At 39.3% G+C, this 22,868-nt stretch overlaps 1 protein-coding gene across 1 annotated transcript in view; it reads left to right on the plus strand.

Moving 5' to 3' along the window:
• Positions 1–922: 922 nt before the first annotated feature.
• LOC103256692 (collagen alpha-1(XXII) chain-like) overlaps positions 923–22,868 on the plus strand; it is a gene marked incomplete at its 5' end in the record, with an annotated part of 60,133 nt that continues 38,187 nt past the window's right edge. Inside the window, 5 exons of the mRNA XM_008054473.1 lie at positions 923–976; positions 8,651–8,704; positions 10,901–10,954; positions 15,089–15,142; positions 19,369–19,422. Coding sequence (XP_008052664.1) covers positions 923–976; positions 8,651–8,704; positions 10,901–10,954; positions 15,089–15,142; positions 19,369–19,422 — 270 coding nt within the window. The remainder of the gene's footprint in view (positions 977–8,650; positions 8,705–10,900; positions 10,955–15,088; positions 15,143–19,368; positions 19,423–22,868) is intronic.

Here is a 22,868-nt window from a genome sequence, read left to right on the forward strand (position 1 = left end):
GCTGGCAAGCCCAAGGTGCGACACACAAAAAGGTTAAGAAAGAAAAGTTTATTTAAAAGTAAATTAGAGAGAGAAAGGGAAGGAAGAGAAAAGATCCACCTCCCCAAGGTGGGGGAGGGGGACCAAAACCAGGAAGCATGCCAACAGCCATGGCTCAAAGAACACATGGCCTCACCAGACTCTAGCAAGGCAATGGCCCCTGGTTGCTTGTGGTTGAGTCCTTTTAACCATTCCCCTAGACAGGGGAGGATTATTAAGGTGATTGGGTGGTGGTCTGCTTCCACGTCATCATGAAGGGGCAGGCAGGGGCAGCTACTGATGATGTCAGGTGATGGACAGCAGGCATATGGGTGGGTTAGTCACATGATTGCTGCCATGGTGGGGCTTCTTTGTGTCACCTAGGTTAGCCCTGAGGGGAGGGGAGTGATTCCTGCAAGAGACTTGTTAGACATTTACAATTCACAAATTCCTTGACCAAAGGTGGGGTGGTCATTTGGGTTGTCCTGATCTTGCATCCAAAGGAGATTTGCCTTGGGGGGGATGGGGTAGGCTGCTGTTTATCCTGCAGTAGAATGTCTGAATGCTTGCTAATCATTACACTGAGGCAAAAAGATTAAAGAATAAGCTAAGTTTCTTCTAGGTTTCTATAGGTACCTTTCAGAGATCATCTGGCCATCTTGGGGACTGGCTACCACACCAACTAACCACATTAGTGGTGGGTCACACTCATGATTGAACAGGAACACTCAATACCAACACCTCCCATATCCTTTGCTCAGGGATGCTGGGGGGAGAGAGTGGTTGCGGGGAAATTCAATGGGAAATCAGTGAATAGAGTTTCAAGGTCAAAGGATGGGTGATTACTCTGGATGTGAGCCTCAGACACTCATTCTTTTTCTTTTCTCTTGTGTCTCTGCTACAGGGAGATGCTGGGCCCCCAGGCCTCCCAGGGCCCCCAGGAATAGCTGGACCACAGGTCAGTGAGACTTCATAAACATCTGCATGAATCCATTCTGCCCATCTCACTGTGATTAATTTACATTTAAGGGAGAGTGATGGTCAGTGTAAAAAAAAAAGTGGTTTTCAAATTAAAAAAAAAATGTTTCGGGTCTAATCATGGCTTTGACTGTTTTAGTAACTGTGGGCAGGTCAGTTCAACTTGTAGAGTCTCAGTTGCTCATTTACAAACACCTGAGTGTTCGAAAGTATAAAATGAACAATGGAATTGGAGTGTGTAGTACTTCTTGGTTGAGACAAGAGTTTTGGGGTCAAACACTTTAACTCTCCCCCCCCCACAGTAATTACAAGACTATAATCAGCATCAGAGATTTGTTGGAATTGAATAATATAATCCAAAACAGAAATTTGCACTCAATAAGAAGGAAAAAATATATTAGTATATTAGGAAAGTGCTTTACAACAATATTACAACAAATACCACAGGTGAGTGTTATCATTTTCACATGAATGAGTTACCCCTTACCCATTTAAGGGCAGCAGCATGGCTCTGTGGTTTCACAAAGCCAGGAAGGCCAACATGGGAGGAAGGGGGTGTGATTTCAACCCCAGAATGGCAGGGAAGCTCTCTGCCTGTCAAAACAAGTGTTCTGGAGCTTGTGATTCTTGAGATGTTAGTGATGATAGCATTTAGCTCAAAGAAGAAACTGCATAAGTACCATTGTGGAGGCAGGGAAGAGGCAGGGAGATCTTTGCAACCTTACCCTCCCTCCCCTGTCATTGTTGCTCCACTGGGGGCCACTCTTGATCTCCTGTGGCCTCTGTGTTTCTGCAAATTGTGTACTTTTCCCCACAACACTCAGGGTAAAATGTGTCCCCTGTCTTACATTGTAAGTGCTCAGTGGATGTTAACTCTTTAAGCTCTTAGGATCACAACCAGTGGCAGTACCATAATTAAGGCAAAAACTTGAGAATAAATGTAAGAAGAAGCCAAAAATCTCAGCTACCAATAAATAAATACTTTAATGCAATATTTTGTTAATATTTAAAATTAATGCAATTAAACCACAAGGAGCAAAATATCAAAATTTAAAATAAAGACAGGACCCAACTCTCCACTTGAATGACCCCTGTTATTTACCTTTGCCTAATCCCAATCAGGTCAGATTCCTGTGTTTAGTTACATTTTGATATTTGTTTATCTTGGATTCTTTTAGACTGATTTTGTCTTTTAAAAATATTGCATGAGATACTTTACATCTTGGTTACTAAGGTATTCAGTACTCAAGATGAGTGCTTCAATTGCCTTACCCTAGGCTTAGCTCTGGAAAAGGGTATAGGAGCTGTTACTATTACTATTAAAGAGCAAGCAAAAATCCAAAATTTCTGTGTCGTGACAACAGCACCAGAATTGTGGTGCATCAGGATGAAAAACACCCAGGTCTCCCAGATCCTGGGCAGTAGGTTAAGACGTCAAGAGACTGTGACCTTTAGACTCTCTGAAGATTTGGAGGGCTTCTGCAGAACCAAGACTCCTCCTTCAGGAACTACAGATAACAGGTTGCTGGGCAGATGCAGTCCCAGATTTTGCCTGGAGCAGGGTTAGATTGAAAGACACCAGGAAAGTATAGTGTCATGAAATGTCTGTGCTCCTTATTGCATATTATTCTCCCTTTTGGGTGTCACTAGTGAGGCTAAGCTCCTCGCCCTGTAATTTTAGCTGATCCTTGAGTAACCTTTGCTGTCAACTTGCTGGCTGCTGGGCTTAGCCTCTGCTGAGGAAGAATTCCCTTTTTTCAGAGAAACAAAAGCATATCAATTAAACTGAAGGATTGCCTTCTCTATCAGTCCAACCCTGCTTGAAGTGCTGGTGTTTTCAGTGATGGCTCTGCCTTTGTTCCTTTAAATTTGCTTCAAGGGAGAGTTTGAGTCTTTAAATATTCTGAGAAAAGAAAGCCTTCATCCAGAAACAACAAAAATGAGTGGCTGTATCTGAAAGATGGCATCCTAGCTTCTCTACTTGGGAGTCAGTGAAAACCTTGAGATGTCCTTGGACTCCAGGTCTACCCTCCATAATGAGCCCACAGGCAGTTGCTGTGGGTGATACACTGAATATTCTAAGGGGCAGTTTACCTACTTTACAATAGTATTTTCTGCGATGGTCAGCACGATTCTAGGAGATAGAACTATTATCCCACTTTACAGATGAGGAAATTAAGGTTTAGCAAGGTTAAATGCAAGTATTGCAAAACTAGTCAGTGTTATAACCAACCAGGGTAGACTCCTGCTAGTTCAAATTCACGACCCTCACTAGTTAGTGTCCTGTTCTACTCCTAGTAATGCTAATACCAACACCAGTACCCAGGACAGTTCCCTATGGGGAGCAAGGCTTTAGTCTATACTGTCTTTGCTCATGCCCCTGTCTGTAACAGCAGCCCCTTTTCCCATTGGGAAAATGAATCACAGAAGAGATAAATGTCTCCTCTAAAGACTCAGTCTGTTTTGGTTCTTGGCTTCAAACCCAAGCCAGTTTCTGTGTTTTTCATTTACTTCACTTCACTTTTCAGAAAACAGACAGAAGGATTGTTTCATTTCCTCTCTGTTCAGCTTCACTTATCAGTCTCTGCTAGACTTACGGGCACAAAGACAAACTTGTCAACTGAAGATGCTATGCATGATGGAATACTTATGATCCTTGTAAGCATCCTTGTATAACCAAAGGCCCTGGCTGTTCATTGGTCATGTGCATTACCAAGAGGGTTTTGGTTATTTATTTATTTATTTATTTATTTGCAGTTGTGGCTTACCACCTGGGAAGCAGCTTCCCCAAGGTTTATCTTACAGATGAGCAACTTCTCACTCCAGTGACTGGGTCTAGGGAGATTAACACAATGGTCAACCACAGAGCTCCATTCTAGGGCTTTGAAACTGCATAAAATACAGACTTGAAAAGATAGGGTCTGGAAATTGCGGCTGCTTTTATGATTTCAATTTATGTAGGGGAAGAAGGAACAAGATAGTAATCACAGAGATGACCCTGGGAGCATGTATTTCTGCAGAGTTAGATGTAAGCTCTTCTGGTTTGGAAGTGATGAGTATTTTCTCCTTTACAAAAAGTATTTTATTTCTTTCTTAAGGTATGTTCAACAACCATGCAGTAAGGTCTAAAGGGGGCTTGTTTTAACCTGGAGACACCATAATGTGCAGAAGGCCTCACTCGAAGGTTATGGATGATTCTGGGAAGGCAGAGATGATATCTGATGCAATTGAGACAGCCAGAGAAAGACCTCCATTCCCATCCTGCCCAGAAGATAACCCAGAGCCATGTACTGCATGATCTGTCTGGGAGAAGAAATTTCTTTCCATACAAAGCTGTCCCAGTTCTGAAAAATTCTCATCAAGCATTCCCTTAACAGTTTCCTTTCAAATCGGGAGATATAGAGAGAGTTTATATCTGGTACATGCCTTCCATGGCTGATACTGTGATGGAAAAGACCTACAAGCTAATGAGTGACACTTAGGAAAGTCACATGGAGGATGGAGACCATTGAGAACAGTGGGCACAAGCCAGAGTTTTGTAGATCACTGGTCCCCAACCTGCTCTCTCTTATTAACTGAGTGAATTTTGCTTACTAATTATAGAACTTGGGCATTTATTTGAATTCCCTGAACGTTGGGTGTCTCATCTATGAAAGAATCATGTAGTATAATCTCATAATGAGAATGTAGAACTAAAACTAAACAAGGGAAAATTTACAAAGCACAGCATGTAGGAAACATTTAATACATATAACTGAATAGTCCTCATAATTCTTGCTATATTTGAGATAAAAACAACTACAATCAATTGTCAGGGGAAGAGTTAATGACTTTAAGGAAACTAACATCAAAGACCACTGAAGGCCTTCTGGAGGAGGTAGGGTATTAGTTGCTTTGGAAGGTGAGTCAGGAGTTTACCATGGATAAAAGGTTTTCCCAGCAGAAAAACAGCATGCAAAATTGACAAAAATTGTTCTGAGAGCAGCAGAGACTTATTAACTTGAGAAAGTTTAGATCTTATCCTTAATAGTTTGTAAACCTTTTGGAGAATTGATTGTTCAACAGATTCACACAAGCCAACGTTCTTACAGCAACGCTTTATATAAATGTGTAATGTCTAAACAAATATTATATCATGTACTTTGGCACATGATGGTGCTGGAAAAATGTAATTAGAAACAAAACAAAGTATTTTTCCAAACCTGAGAACTTCTCCACAAAGATAGAATTGAAAGAAATCAATGTTATTGTGGAATAAGCATTAAACCAGAATGCACGTTACAGAGAGTATGCTAAGAGATTGCGAAGACAAAAAGAAATCTTCCTCTTACATATCCACAGCAACACTACCATCTATACATTCAGTACATATTCTCAGAACAAGCAATAACTCATCTTCAAATAAGAGAATTTGATGGCACCTTTTGCTACCTAGGTCCTTTCTAGATTCACGTGGCAATTGGGGTGGCCATTGTGTTAGCTAGCTTGCCTTATTCAAAGGAAAGATAAGCGTCTCACATATTTATGGTAGGAGATGGTTTTGCAACTTGGAGCCAGGCATCTGCCAAAGTTAGGCTTCTACTGTTCCACAGGAACTGGGAGCTAGATAGAGGCATTATCTCCCTTGCTGATTATATTTCTAAGAGTTGATTTCTAGGTTCTTGAGAAAGACATTCTTGGGTTCCTGGGTCATGAAGCTAGCAAAAGCCTTATTTAGCCTTTAAAAGTATTTACATATATTTAAAAGAGATGGAAAACTAATTCATAATGACTAGTTTTCTACAGTAAGTGCTTTAAGTAAAGGAAGTAGGGCAAATTATCTTTCCTCATTTTCAATAGGGGAGAATTAAGCCCTTGCAATGGTTCCTCAGTAAATTGCTTCTGAAGAGAACTGAGCTAGTCAAGTTGAGCTGGTAGTCTCCCTGGAATATAAACTCCAGGTGGACAGAGTTATTTTGATTGTTTTATCTTCAGTGAATAAAATATGTCTAGCCCATGCTCAACATGGTCAGTCAGTATTCCTGACTATAAATCTGGTGCTCTTGACATGATTAACCAGTGGGACATGGCAGGGAAAGCCACCTTGGATGTTTTATTATCACACAGACAGATCTAGATTATGTTCCAGACATTGTTTTTTATTAACTATGTGAGTTCAGGTGAATGACTTAACCTGTCTTTTCTTTAGATTTCTTATCTAACACTCTGCTAATAACCTCTGCCTTGTAGAATAGTCTTACTGGCTAAATTATATATCATAGACATATTAAATACTTTTTGCATCCGCTCAGGATATAAACAAAGAAATATATGTAATGGGATATCATGTGGGAAGCCCTGGCAGAGTGCCTAGCAGAGTTGGGGCTCTGTAAATGTCAGTCCCCTTTTCTGGAAGGAAGTGAGTCAGGCTTGGAGGTGGTTGTGTTTGCTTTGATCCCTAGCTACGTTGGAGTAGGAGACAGGGACAACTGTGGAGATCCTTGAGCTGCTGACATTTTCATTGTTGCCAGATAAATGTTTAAACCACTCTAAACCCAGCCTGAGAACTGGAATTTGAAAGGAAACCATTTACTTGTAAGGCAGTTGTCCTAAATGTCAAGGAAGCAGTGGGCTATTCTGTTACTTCTTTTCATTGATCACAAAATGGTCTGCAGACAGTATGCCAGCTTTATAGATTTAGAAACAGCGAAAATAATTACAGGCAAAAATGTTGGAACAAATGCTTTTCCTTTCTGAATCCATTCTTTTTTCTCCTATAAACAATATATTTAGTACTTTATAGGAATTAGCTCATCTAACCCTCCTCATATGTCCCAGGGAGAGAGGAAGTATTGTTATGAAGTCCCCATCACCAGTATTCTGCTGATGTGGTAGAACAGTCTAGATGGAAAGATGGCTATCCTTGATGTTTCAATGAGAGAATTTTGGGGGCCCTGAACCCTGAAGGACCCTTGTAGATAGACCTGCCACTCATCCTCTAATACTGGGTGGACAAACTGAGGCCAGAGAGAGGACATGATCTGCTTAAGGAAACAAAGATAAGAGGTGACAGGCATGGGACCAGAGCCAAGACTAACTTACTGTCACCAACATATGTTAATGTATAATGTATTTTCTAAAGGAATTGAAATGCTTTTGTTTAAGAATATTTTATTGAAATACATTTGTTTACATAATAAATGCAGAGCCAAAATCAGTGATAGTTAAGAGAGTAGAACATTTGAATGTTACTTTCATGGTAAGTCTGGGATAAATATTTTTGTTAGGTTGCATATTTTGAGTATCTTGATGACTATGATCACTGACAACAATGATGATAACAATTGATGGTCATGGTGGGGAGGAGGATGATGATGGTGGTGATGGTGATGATAATAGTGGTGTTAGTGGTGGTAATTATGATGATGTTAACAATGACAATGATGGTGACAATGATGGTGAAGACAATGATTGGTAATAATGATGAGAGTTATGCCAATGATGGTGATGATGGTGATGGCTTGGGTGGTAATGGTGATGATCATGATTATGAACATGATAGTGATGATAGTGGTGATGGTTATGGCAATGATATTGACAGTAATGAGGAGGATCCTCATTATGGTGATAAAGATGATATGAATGACGTTAGCTAAGGTTTATTGAGAACTAACACTCAGCCCATCAACAGTCTAAGTACTTTGTAGATTTTAGGTAAGTTAATTCTCAAAACAACCCCATGACCAAGATACCATTATTGTTATTCTCATTTTAGAAGTAAGAAGACAGAGAGTTGAAGCACCCTGCCCAATGACACACAGTTAGTAAGTTGTAAAGCCAGGATTAAAAAGCAAAATAATAAACACAATAATTATGACAACATTTATTGCGCTCTTACTGTGTTCTAGCTCCATGCTAAGTATTTTCCATGTGTTTTGCCTGATTTTATTCTCCAACATTTTATTCCTCAACATTTCATGGGTAAGCATCATTATTTTGTAGGAAAACAAAAACAACTACAGTTCTGAGAGTTTCAGTGACTCTTCAATGTCCCACAGCTAATAAATGAGGGAGCAAGGAACATATGTATGGATAAATTCTCCCTCCAAAGCCCACTGTGCAATTTTGCTCCTGTTTACCACCATCTCAACATCTCCTTCTCCCTCACCTTCACACCTACTCAGCAAGGCCTGCAAACACAGTGTTTGTTCTGCTGCTTTCCCTGTCACATCTGGAATACACCAGTTTTCTCCCAAGTGATCCTTTTCTCTTCATCCTGGCGCTCTAGCACACCCTGTGCTGTAGCTACAACTAAGCTCTAAAACAGTCACACACATCTTTAATGGTTTTTAGTGCCTACAACTAAATCTAAAGTCAGATGTTGACTTAGAAGGCTCTCAAGTAATGAGCCCTGCTGCTTCCCCAGACTCATTTCCTGCTGCCCTCTAATACTACAAAACCCAGTTAAGCCATTCTACCAACACATCCTCAACCAGACTTTTTTGTTTCTAACCATTTACTGCCATCATGTCTAAACTACCACAGGAACTTGATAAGAGATTGCTTGAATATGAATGAATGAATGAACGCATACATGAAATATTTTTCTTTTGCAGTGCAACTCTAGTAAAATTTCCAGTGATGTTTCTTTTCTTTTTTTGTCTTTTCTTCCAAGGGAAGTAAAGGAGAACATGGTGCAGATGGTGAGGTTGGACAGAAAGGTGATCAGGTAAACAAAACAAAACAAAACATATATATATATATATAATGAACAATTTACCAAGAAGAAAGATCTCTGTTTTCCTCAGATAGTTTCCATTCTACCATGCCATTCCTTGTCTTTTCTTTGACTGTAGTAGGATTTTTTAAAATTACATTTTCATGATCTCCATCTTGATGTCTCTGGTTCACTGTCAACCCCTACTCTCCCATAGTTATCTGAGAATACTGTCTTTTCTTCTCTTCTTTTTTTTATTTTGTACTATTCCACCGTGATTGCTTCTTGTCCACTGAAATGGTAGTCATTCATTACAAAATCCCACCTTCTTCTTTCCCATCATCTCTTCTGAACCTGTTATCTGACTTTCATGGTGCTACTTAAAACACTTTACAACCACCCGAGGATCTGGTTGGTGCCCATTCAGGCCTACTGGACCACTGCTCCTAAAGCATTGTGGGATGGCACCAGTGGGGACCCACTGCTCTCTCTGTGGATCTGAGTACTGCCTTCCCAACGTCTTCTGTCTAGTGCCACCAGCTGATTCCGAACAGTCTAACTCTAACGACCTTTCTGACCACTGAAATTGCTGTTGTGCTTCTGTTTTGCTGTAATCATCCCTTTCCTTCTTTTTTTCTCCTCTCCTTCTCTTCCAGCCACCCTCCTCCTTCTCTCTTCCCTCCCTTCTGCATCTCACAGGCAGTAATCATTGTTAACCAATTCTATGTCAAGCACTGCACCTGACTCTGAACTCCAGGATGAGTCATGGGCCACTGGGCTTGGCTTTCAACTAGGGAGTGAGGCATGTGGACAAATAACCCCCAGACAAGGAGATGAGAATCATATTCAGGATCTGAATGAGATCCTCAGCTAATGTTCCTTCTGTATTTGGAAAAACAAAGTATGTTTACATTATTCTTATATATCCTTATACGAATGACTTGCAAAAGACAATACACTCTCTATTGAGTGTTATAGTTTCATAGTTTCTGTTTTCTGGGGGCAGGGTATTGATGTGGAGGGCAGATAAATAATTTCTTTCTTGGTTTTTAATTTTTTTATTTTTTATTGGAGTCTCACTCTGTCGCCCAGGCTGGAGTACAGTGGCATGCTCACGGCTACTGCAGCCTATATCTGCTGGGCTCAGGTGATTATCTTTCACCTCAGCCTTCCAAGTAGTTGGAACTACTGGCATGCACCACCATGCCCGGCTAATTTTTTGACTTATTGTAAAGACAAGGTCTCGTCAAGTTGTCCAGGCTGGTCTCAAACCCGTGGGCTCAGGCAATCCTCTCGCCTCCGCCTCCCAAAGTACTAGGATTATAGGCATGAGCCACTGCGCCTGGCTTGGTGGTTGGTTTTATAATTCTGTTGTACAAGACTAAGTGGTAGATGTCATCCTTTCCTCTGTAGCTTTTTTGGCTCATTGGGTAATACATAATGGACTCCTCTATGCATGAAGAATCAAATCTCTTTCTTAAGATAACTGTAATAGTGCCTTAATATAAAGGCTATTACCCAGTTAACACAGTTTCCATTATGCACATATTGTGTGTGCATTTGTTTGTATATTTTTATAATGAAACAAAGTGTATCTATAAAATAAAGAACATAATAAAACAAACTCTTACACATAACTGCTTTTATTTATTTGTTTTAAGGGATCTTGCTTTGTCACCCAGGCTTGAGTGCAGTGGCACAAACATAGCTCTCTGTAACCTCGAATTTCTGGGCTCAGGTGATCCTCCTGACTCAGCCTCTCGAGTGAGTGATACTACAGGCAGAGTGGGTGGGACTACAGGCACACACTATTATGCCTGACTAATTTTTTTAGACATTTTTGTAGAGACTTTAGGAATGGAGTCTTTCTGTGCTTCCTAGACTGGTTTCAAACTCCTGACCTCAAGTGATCCTCCCACCTCTGCCTCCTGAAGTGTTGAGGTTAGTGAGCTAGCACATCTGGCCCCTACACATTATTTTGAAGCAAATTACTTTTCAGGACATATTTCTTTTTATAAATATTGTCAGATAGTTCCTCAGCCTATATATATAATTGTTTTCTTTCCATTTTGTTGTCAATGCCTTTAACCAAAATTGTTAGTAGAATTAGAAGGGAGATTCTGAATTGTTTCCTGAAATTTGGTGTTTGCACAAAGTAAAAGGCATTTTAGCAATAATGTTTAAGAACTACCTCTTGTGTTTACTTAGGGTCATCCTGGAGTTCCAGGTTTCATGGGACCCCCAGGGAATCCTGGGCCACCAGTAAGTAATAATTTTTAATTTCCTCCTCTTTTGACTTTGACATTTGCAATGCCCATTTCTACTCAACTGGGTATAGCATCACACTGGACCTCTTACCTCTTATTTGAAGAAATAAGCTGACACCCAAAAGGCGCCCAGGGATAATCTGAAAGTGCAAGTCCTCAAAGCATCTGGTGGAAGATGCAGAGTAGCTTGACTATACTTGATGGAAAGAGTAAGCAGAGTGATGCTGGGATTGGGGGACATTGGGATTGGGGAGCATTGGGATTGGCGGACAGACCGACTTGTTTCTTCTCCTCTTTTTAAAACTCATTTTGGATGGGTAGGAAAGCCAGTATTTGAAGGTTATAATCTCAAGTACAGAATATAGAAATTAAGAAAATGTAGAAGCAGCTCTCCTCATCTCATGAGAACCTGTCCCATAGTGCAAAGCTCTAAGAATCTGAGAAGGCCTATAGAAGCCCAGATTTTCCTGGATTTACTGCAATCATAGAAATAATACTACAAGTGAATATCTTTCACTATAACTCTTTTTAAGTCCATTTATTCTTCTTCTAAGACACCTGTTATCATTATACCTACAACAACTATCATTGATGTCATCTCAATGATCTCAGTTGGGCCCCCTGAGCAAATCTTCCCTCTGCTCTTGTGGTAGCTGTAGCCTTCATTGACTGATGCTCTTCTTAGCCTTCCTTTCCCCCTTCAGTGTAGGCTTCACACAGATTAGTCATATTACTCCTCTGATTAGAGTCCACTGCCATTGCACCCCACGCATCCATCATGGGTAACCATGGCAACAGGCAGTGGGAATTATTGACCCTGCCAACCCAGGATCAGTTCCCTAGAATTTTCCATGGGCTGTCCATGAGACCGGTCTCCTGGACCTTGCAAAGAGGGGGCCACTGAGGATAGCTAAAAGACCACTGACAGGGAACCCTCTTCTAATAGAGAGCAATCTGTCATAATAAATAGTAAAAAAGAGGTTCCGGTAGGATTATGAAGTTAAAATGTGTCAAATCAAGCTTTCTTTGTCTCTTTTATTAACAACTTCTCACTTCTAATTGTAACTGTGTGCTAATTATTAAATAAATTATTTTAAGAGTATTTTTAATAAAATCATATGAGAGCATAAAATGGCATCCTTCACTTCGTGATGGACTTTCATAGCAAACTTATAAAAGGTAAATTATCTACAAAGTACTAAAAGCTCTCTCAGTTTCCCAGAAAACCCTCCTTAAATATTTGATATTCAATACAAGTAACTTTGATGTTAATATTCTTTTTAGTTTCTCAGCCTCGATTCTTAACTGGCCCAATTCTGCCGTGTGTACATTTGTGAAGGATATTGTGGGCGATTGATTGATTTGCTATTGTTTAACATCCCAAAATTCGATAATTCTTTCAAGATCTACAATTGCATTCAGGAGATTGCTTTTCATTATGTTGACATATATTATTGATTTTTGTAGTATCTGACAATCAACAAAGAGAAAAAATTGATAAAGTTGGCGATGCAATGGGTAGTAGGGAGCGGTATTACTGTTAAGCAAGGCAGTACATTTGAGAGGGAACTAATTTTATTTTTAAAACAGTTCATTCATGAATAATTTTATGTTATGAATTTAGCTTCTCTTTGCAACTTTATAGCCAAGGGACTCAGAAAATGAATATTGGGTTAAAGCCTCATCCTCAATCCACTCTGGTAGCTGCAAAGCCTATAACATGTCTTCCATACAAATGAAGCCCTGATCTCTGCCCACTGGAAACCGTAGACACTTAGAACTCTATGACTACTGTAGGAAATGACTCCTGGATTATTATTCTCATGCCAAAGGATGAATCTGAGGCTCAGAAACAATCATAATCAGAAAACAGCTTGCCTGTCTCCAACTGATTAATGTTTTCAATTCATTCGGCAGATGTTTATTGAGTTTGTATTTTGTGCCATACTCTGTACTGTTAATTGCCTTTGGGAATGGGTGCTGAGCCCGCTGCCTGTTTAAGTTCAGCAGCCAGTCTTGCAGAAGCAACTCAAGAGCAGAAAATTAACCCTTCTGGTTATGTATGCATTATTTTGATTTTGCTTTTTGTTGCTGTTGTGATTTGATTTTGAGTGCTTATTCTTTGTCAGTCTGTCCAAGGTACCCAGAGATATAGGTACCAAACTGACAAGGCTCTTTTTCTCAGGGTTTATTTTCTGGTATTCAGGCACCATCCTTCTTCCAGATAAAATCCTTATCCTGTTTCCAATATGCAGTGAGAAATTTTATTACAACTTTCCAGAGTCTAGGATGCCAGGAACTTTTGCTAAAGTTACATGGAAAAATCTAGATTTAAAGTAGGAACTGCGTTGTTGTGTTAGTTTTTACTAGATATTTAATGAAAGCATTAATCTTCTTTTAAATATTATTAATATTCCTTTATTTCATGAACATTTACTGGCTCTCTACCTAGTAGAAATGGTGGAGACAAATCAGACTGCATCCTACTCCAATAATTTTCCATACATGAAAAATAAGATATATATTCTACAGCTATATCAACTTTTCTTGAGGTTTAAGATAATAGTGTGTTGTTTTTTATATCCCTAAAACTTGGCTTGTACCTGATACAATGTAGGCAGCTCAATAAATGTTTGTCACACAACTAAATAAAGGCTGCTAGAAAAATATCAATAATGTATTGTGAGAACTTGCTTATTTAGGCTTTCATATTTAGTTAATATCTGCAGAGTTCATAAGGGTAAATAATTTACCCTTATATTAATGAAAGGCTCTTCATGGAGGACCTTTAGTTTGTGTCTGGTGCTGACAAACTCCTTATGTGTAATTTATGCGATGCTCTCAACAACCCACATGAAATGTGCACTCTTCTTTTCCTCCATTTTACAAAATAATTGAGATGCAGAAGAGTCAAGTGACTTCTCTAGGGTTACACTGCTAGTCAGTGTAGAAATAGAATATTGACCCAAAAACTCTGATGCTAAAAGGCCGCACTCTTGACCAATTGCCTCTCTTCCGTGCTAAGCACCTTGTAAGCATTGCCTCATTTGTTCCTTACCTCCTTAGGGTGTGGACAATTTCTAGATTTTTGTTGATAAAGAAACTAAAACTTAGAGATCGTATATGACTCACTCAAAGCTAGTAAGAGGTAGATGCATGAAGTAGTCAAAAGAACAGCTGCCTTTATCACTCAGCCAGCTAACCTCCTAATTCATTCATTTGTTCAAGAATGTTGATTTTCTACTATATCCTGGGCAATGTTTTGGCTCCCATAAATAAATAAATAAATAAATACATACATACATACATACATACATACATACATACATACATACATATATACATACATAAAAGTTCTTGACTTTATGAGATAGATGTGTGGAAAGAGAGTGAGAGACAACAAGCAAATAAGAAGTCAATAAACCCTAGCATATCAGATGCTGGCAATTACTATGGAGAAAAGTAGACAGAAAAGGAATTACACCACGGATGATGAAGGGTAGGGGCTTTCAAGGTCTGGTAGGCAGAAAATCTCTCACTAAAGAAGCTGATCTCTATGCTAAGGCCTGGAGGATCAGAGGGCATGAGCTCTGTGGGCACATGGAAGACTAGATTGCAGACAGAAGAAACAGTAAGGCAAGAGCCCTGAGGCAAAAGTGGACCTGGGCTCACACTGAGCTACTTACTTACCTGCCTAGAATTCTTCTTTTGTTTCTCTATCAGTGTATGGCTTCATCCCTGAGTTTACACAAGCAATTGCCTTCCTAATCTCCTGGAAGATAAATCTAGTTGTTTATTTCTTGCCTTCTCTCCTGAAATGTTGCCTGATATTAACTGAAAATGTCCTCCCTGAAGTGATACTCATTGCTGTTTTCTTAGGTATGATAGCTCAATCCTGCTTTGGCCCTTCCTGAAGTGTGGCTGCTGTTATCTCTCACCATCTTGTATTTCCAGAGAATAGCCCAGCCTAATGGAGAAGGCAGAATCACTTTTGAAATATATACAGTTTAGTCTGCTGGGAGGGGACACAGAATGTAAGAGCCATACACTACTTTGTATACAAAGTGAAGGGTGCTTATGACCTCTGTTCAGATGCAAAAGAAACTAGCTTCTGTCTTGTCTTTTTTAGGGGGCAGATGGAATTGCAGGAGCTGCTGGACCACCAGGAATCCAAGGGCCACCTGTAAGTTCCTCAGTCTGTCTTCTGGTCTTTCACGAAACCCGAGAGTTTGCCAACTCTGCCCTGGTCCTCTGTATCTCCCGTGGCTCATGCGTTTTGAGGTGCTATTCACTACTAGTCATGCAGTGAAACTGCAGGAGAAATTACTTTTTGTTGTAGCCCTGGTTACTTTGTCACTAAAGTAAAGGTTTGGATGAAATGACATGGAAGTCTCTGGCTCCAGAATTCAGTTTACAACCACCAATGCAAATAGGCCTTAGATGTAGGGCCCTTATTTCCATTTCTTGTCATTGTGGTTTCTATTTTGAGCAGGGAAGTGGAAAGGCTGGAAGCTAATGCCTCCTGAGCCTATGGTATGCACCAGGTGGATGTCAGGTAGGAGGTAGCCACTGTTTTCCTAACTTCAAACGAGGAGAGTAGAATTTTAAAGGAGACGTCACTAGTCAAGTCCTCTAAACCACAGCTGGTTGAACTGGCATTTAAACCTAAGGTTTTTAATCTCAGAAACCAGAATTATATTCATTTCAGTAAGCTGCCAGAACCATCCTTGATGTGAATTCCATAAAGCAAAGGTTGAATCACCATTTAATAGGCATTTGCTAGTAGCCAATACATGCATGGCATTTAAAGAAATATGCAGGACATTAATACCCCCTTATCTCATCTGACAGCTCTTCACATTTAAGCCTTATAAGTTAGACATGTCCTGAGTCATTATCCTCATTTTATAAATCAGGAAAGTAGGAATTGAAGAAGTGAAATAACCAGTTCAGGGTTCACAGTGAGGAAATATCAGAACCAGACACAAATCCCAGTCCAGAGGAATTTCATCATTATATTCCAAGGCCAGCTAGCAAGCAGGTGAACACCTCTCTGAGATCTCTAGACGCTTGTTAAAAGATGCCTTAGGGATTACTTTGTGCAACTTCTTCCTTTTCAAAGAAGGAGGACAAAGCCCAAGTTAAGTCTTTGTTCAGAGTCATACAGGAAACTAATGCCCAAGTTGGAGTTGAGTCTATTTGAAAACTTCCAATTTAATACTCTTTCTACTATTCCACATTGACCCACTGTGTGGGATGGTCTAGACTGGGGGCCAGAGGGATGTAGAGGTTGAAAAATCACTACCATGGTTCTTTTTAGGATTGTCATCTGGGCATTCCTTTTGAAGCAACCCATCTAGAAGTCCCAGGATGAATAAAAAACAAAATATATTGCAGGCAGCTTCTTATTGATTCTCAGACAGAAAAATATTTTATTGATAAAAACGAATGTATTGTTTGCCCAGGAAAAATTACAAGTGGAACCCAGATGTGAAACCATTGCATTTCTAGAAATTAAAGTATGTTAAGACTTTGATTCTGTCATGGGACCCCGTGGCAAGTCATGGTGGCTCTTGAATCTGTCCATGGTCCAGATACATTACCATAAACATCAAACCAGAGTATAGTGGAAGTTTTTTATTTGTTTGTGCTTTTTTCCCAAACAATGAGTATTGGTAGTTAAAAAAACAGAATTTTTTAAAAAAGTTAAATGGTGCATAATAATAATGAAAAGACACATACAAACCTAAAGACACATATAAACCTATTATATTTAAACATATATTAAAATATACTCTATTTGCCAATCTTTTTGTCATGGGATAAAAGCTTTTACTTCAATTTTGAATAGTTATTCATGTAAAAATAACATCCACTCATCACTTTTTGTTGCTTTTATTGAAAAGTTGTTTGAGAATATAATAACATACACATATTTGAAGCAATAAATGGAGAGTTCTAGATTGTTAGGATTTTTTTTCCTAATCTTTTATGACTATCTCATCTTACAGCTATCTATTTAGACAGTGAGTGGTAAGTGACTAGTCTTTATCAAATATTTTCTAAGCCCTAACTTAGGTTTTAACTTGGGTAAAAAAGTTTATTCTTTTTAATTTTTTCTGCTTAGATTTCATTGGGTTATTTAATAAATAATTATATTGTATAATTTTCATAGAAAATAACTGGTACAAACAGATTTAGAAACAAGTATGCTGACTCACTGTGAACCTTCAACTCACTTGGTGGGAGCAGAGGGTATAGTGCGGTGTTGCGGTTAGGCATGGACGTTTGGAGAGGATGGAGGGGCTGGTTCATTGTGGGAAATGGTTAAGTGGAAGTTGGCTAAGAATCTACCGTGTTTTAACACCTGGCTTCTCTGCCAGTGGAATTGCTTTCTAAGTGAAGAGAAGTCTATTTGTGATGGCAAGAGCACTGGACGAGAAATCAAAGGTAGAGTCCACTCCTGGTGCTGCACTCTTATTGTATGGTGGAGCCTTCCTCGCCTGAGTTTGCAGAGAGTGGTATAGAACAAAACTTGGCAAACTTTTATCATAAAGAACCAATAAGTAAGTAATTTTAGGCTCTGTGAGCCAGTAGCTACTCAACTCTGCTGTAGTAAGGCAAAATCAGCCATAGGTAATATATAAACTAATGATTATGTTCTGATAAAACTTTATTTACAAAAACTGGCAGAGGGCCAATGCGTGCTGTCACCTGTCCTAGATCCTTCACACTAGGGTCTTTGAAACAATTAGCATGTATAAAGAAGTCCAGGAAGCTCCATTATCAATGTTAAAAATCTCTAATGATAATTACATCTTTGTCCCAGATTGACAAAAAATATTCATCCTATCTGCTTATGTGTTTGAAGTTTCTGTGATGTGAGGAAAGGGTAAATATTTAGTTTTGGGGACTTATTATTTTGTATTGGTCTAAATGACATAATGTTTAGTCATTCTCAAGTGTTATGCAGCTTATTATTATAGAAATGCTGATTATGTCAAGTTGTTAGCAATACAAATGCATACATACAGCATCTTATTTTTAAAGAATTGAGTTACTTTTTAACATAAATATGTAGAGTATAAATCATTTTAAGAAAGGTTCTAACAAACCTAGAACATCTCTTCTTTCTTAGTTTCCAAGGTTTAATAAAATAATTTTTAAAAAGTCTTAATATCTTAATTATATGTCATTGGTATCTTTTATTTTATTTATTTATTTATTTATTTATTTTAAGGCCAAGAGATTTATTAAAGTGGTGGTTACAAGGGAAAAAGGGAAAGGGTCTGTGGAGAGAGAGAGAGAGAGGAGGGGGGAGAGAGCTGCAGAGAGGGAGAGAGCGACAGAGAGAGAGAGAGAGAAAGAGAGACCGAGAGAGAGTGGTATCTTTTATTTTTAAGGTATAGAAATAAAACTAAGATATTGAGTTTACATTCAATTTAAATACTATTTATTTAGGATCCCCTGATTGGGACATTTTTATAAGACTGAATATAAAATCTGTATAACTCTGTAGTAAATATTAATTTTTTGATTTTGTGTTTTCTTTTAAGAGTTTAAAATCACAAACTTTAGGAATACCTCATTTTGTGAATCAGAATGTAAAAAAAAATATGGCATCATTGTCTTATCTCATGATAAGCACTGGTAGATTATTATAAAATTATCACAAACCCTAAATACTCATAGTAGAGACACAGGGTGATATAAAAATGCTCACTATGATAGAAATGATGACATTGATTTGCTTGTGCTGGTTTAGAAGTCCTTATTGACAGTTTTATGTGTCTTTGGTAAAATGAAAAACAAGGTATTAATTGATGCAATTTTATAAAACAGTCTTTTAAACACAAGGTCTATTTCATGGGAGGAAGAGGTACTAAAAGCAACCATGGGCGATACAAAGTTTAGGAGCCACTGAACAAAATGATGAAAATAATGAAACCATCTATTATGATGTCCTCTGGTCAGCTTTCCACTTGTATAGACTCCCGCATACACAACACCTCAAAGGTGCTGTGATCTATGCTATACAGGTGAAAAACCCAAATTTCAGGAAGTCTGGGAACAGATTCAGGGTGGGATCTGGACCTAGGTCCTGTGGTTTCCAAAGCCCAATAGTTCCTTCCCACTGTCCTTTTAATTGCCAGTTTTCTCTAAGCCTGTGTAACGGGACCTCAGTGTGTTTGGTATGCACACCAGGGGGGTTATCATCCTCTGTCCAGGGCGTCTCACTGCTGTGGGGGAGGCATAGACCTGAGGGCACCGAGGCTGATACAGAAGCACCTTTGCTTCCCACTAAACACTTGTTCCCCCAACCCACAGAGTCATATCTGTGTGACATCATTTACTTCGAGAAAAGCCAATAAAAAATTTCATGGTATTTTTATGTCTTGGATCTTTTAGGGGAAAGAAGGTCCTCCCGGCCCTCAAGGTCCATCTGGAATACCTGGAATCCCTGTAAGTGGCTTTTATTAAAAACAGCAACAACAACCTAGTTTGTCTTTTCAAAATAAAGCAAAGTATATTCCATCATTGCTAAAGCAAGTCATGGCCACTAGTGGAATTTTGAGTGCTATAGAAAATTAAAAGAAAAACAATTATTAACTTGTTTATCTGTTAAAGCCTAAATTTTTCATATAATCAGTTTTTCATATAATCAGTCTTGATCTTGTTCTTCTTCTTTTTTTTTTTTTTTGAGTTGGAGTCTCACTCTGTCGCCCAGACTGGAGTGCAGTGGCCGCTCCCGGCCACCGCAGCCTCAGCCTGCTGGGCTCCGGCGATCCTTCCGCCTCAGCCTTCCGAGTAGCCGGAATTACAGGCATGCGCTACCACGCCCGGCTGATTTTTTGATTTATTGTAGAGATGAGGTCTCGCTGCCCAGGTGGGTCTCGAACCCACGGGCTCAGGCAATCCACTCACCTCAGCCTCCCAAAAGCGCGGGATTACAGGCTGAGCCACCGAGCCCGGCTTGTTCTTCTTTTATATGTATATTGGTAGTTGCTTATTCACTTAAATACTTTTTTCTCTGTGTGTGTGTGTGTATATATATGCATATACTATATATGTGTGTAAATATATAGTAGAAACCATCAAAGCACATATATATATATATATATATGCATAACTGTTCATGATAATTAACTATTTGTGGTAATATAAACATTTTCCATTTCCTATGCTGGTATTGTATGTTCATAAACTTTGTAAACAATATATGCAATGGATAAGCCATTATATATATATGGCATTCCTCTGTTGTCTAATATATCTTATAATTATTTTTACAAGAAACTACAATGAACAATTTTGTGTATGTACCATTTCTCAAATTTATTTATGATGATCTTCAAATGTGTGATTTACTTGCCATGGTATAGTAATGTCTACAGTTCTGGAATCATGCTTCAAAATTACTTTCCCCAAATGTTGTTCTGAACTTTTCAATTTAATATATTTCTCAATAGGGTCGAGCTCCTCAAGGTATTTGTAATGAGGTTTCTCTAGAAAGGCCACAGTTACCTTGTGTGTTGAAAATGAATTCTTCTGTGGCTCTTGGACTGGTCTCCATCTACTATATCTACCCACTACAGTACCTCCTCCTTCAGCCCTTCACTGTGTCCTCTTTTGTTACAGACACACTGGATTCCTTTTGGTTTCTAGAACATGGTACATTTTCTCCTGCCACACTAGACACCACTCCCAGGCCACTGGGATGCCTCCTCCCCTCTTTCACTAAAAGATTCCTTTGATCCTCCCCATCTCTTCCCAGGCATGACATCTATCTGTGCCCCCTCTGGGTTAGGAAATGTTCTCTCTTCCTTTGTTTCCAAGTATCTATCTCAACTGGTAATCACATTTCTATTAGTGTAATGGGCTGATTAGTTGTCTGATCTTTATTGGTCTCATAGAATCACTCATTCAACAAACTCTAACTAGGCACCTACTGTTTGGTAGATTGAGGAAGATTACATTGAAGCATGCCTGGTAATCATGGGGTCATATTCTGGCTCTATGGGAGCTGGGACTAATCTGCTTTTGTTTTCCTCTGAGTCCCTACACACAGTGAACACACAGCAAATATTGATATGTGAATGAATGAACTGCTTTCTTAGAGCCTTTCCTTCTAGAATATCTTATATATATTGCTATTGAGTGACAGGTCACCTCCTGGTCATCATGGGTAGCTCTGTCTGCAACCCTGCACCTCAGAGATTAAGTGATCTGTCCGTGACACACAGATCTGAAGGGGCATACTGGGATGTTAGTACAAACTGCAGCACTGGAGACTAGGATGTACTAGCAGCTAGGAAATATGTATTGATTTAATTCTAGCAATGTTAAAGCTAAGGAGAGAAAATCCCTGTTTGGATTTTGTATTAACCCCTTGTCATCAAAGTTCTAGATCAGGGGTTCCCAACTCCCGGGCCAGCAACCAATGCTGGTTCATGGCCTGTTAGGAACGGGCTGCACAGCAGGAGGTGAGCAGCAGATGAACAGTGCTCCATCTTCTGTCAGATCAGCAGTGGCATTAGATTTTCATAGGAGTGTGAACCTTATTGTGAACTGCACATGTACGGGATCTAGGTTGCCTGTGCCTTTTGAGAATCTATTGTCTGCTGGTCACTCCCTCACCTCCATCCATGGAAAAATTGTCTTCCACAAAACGGGTCCCTGATGCCAAAATGGTTGATTACTGCTGTTCAAAAGTACTAGAGAAGAAGGAAACAACTGTAGATATTATGCTATGTTCTTAATCATTCATTTCTCTCTTCCACCTTTTCTCCCCTTCTCCTCTCTTCTTTCTCTTCAGTGCAAATATGATCACTACTGTCCTGAGACTTAAGCCAAGACGGGGCTCTGTTACCTCCCTGACACCTCCCTGGATCCCTGCTTTTTTCTCCTTTTTAAAAAAATCACCTCTGTCCATTTAACTCCAACCCCACCCTACACCCTTCATTCCCAGCAGCTCTAAACTACTCTGCCTTTCTTCAACAACATATCATTTCTGTCTATATAATGCTTCATCTCCTTTCTGCCCTGGTGATAAGAATCGTAATAGCTTTCATGTACATTGTGCTTACCATATGGCAAGATCTGTGCAAAGAGTTTTCCATATGTTAACTCAGGTAACCCTCACAATGGCCCCAGCCATCAACTGCTCCCTGAGGTCTAGATATCATTTCTTCCTGGGAGATGCCCTTGAATTTCTCTAGTAGGATTAGGTAGGAATCTGAGCTCTCCTCTAAAACCACTCCTTTTATCCTCCATCACAGCATTTAGGGCTTAAAATTATGAATGCCTATTGATGTTCTGTCTGCCTCCACCCTGCCTCCTCCCCCAGCATTTTGCCAAATAGGTGCTTCCTAAATCTGGGGCCACATAGATGACCAAATGAATGAGGGATACATGAATGAGTGACAAATTCCTGACCTGTACTCGCATTAGAAATGCCAGAAGAACCCAGACATGGTCCCAAACCTTGAGGAGCCAAGTGTTTCATGTAAAGCTAAATAAGAAAGGAAGAAACCATTGACCTAGAGCATGATGTATGTTACGCAGATAGGAACACAGAGGCTATGGGAACCCAGGTCATGCACACCCAAACCAGACTTTGAAGGGACACCTGAGACTTCCTGGGACAGGTAACATTCAAGATGAGTATTCAACATCAAGTTATCTAGGTAGAGACAGATGAGAGGGTGAAGAAGATGGTATATCAACTAGAGGAACGACCCACAAGAAGACACAGATGCATTTACTTACACTGACAGAAAAAATGTTATTTTTTCCCATTTCTGGTAGGTTCTGTGAGGGTTGCAAAACCAGTAATGTTTCCTAACATTTGAACACCAACATTAACTTACATGAAGTAAAATCATAAATCTCTTTTTTTTTTTTTTTTT

This window comes from Carlito syrichta, unplaced genomic scaffold (assembly GCF_000164805.1).
Source record: "Carlito syrichta isolate Samal-C Ts95f unplaced genomic scaffold, Tarsius_syrichta-2.0.1 Scaffold293132, whole genome shotgun sequence".
Classification (NCBI taxonomy): Eukaryota; Metazoa; Chordata; class Mammalia; order Primates; family Tarsiidae; genus Carlito; species Carlito syrichta.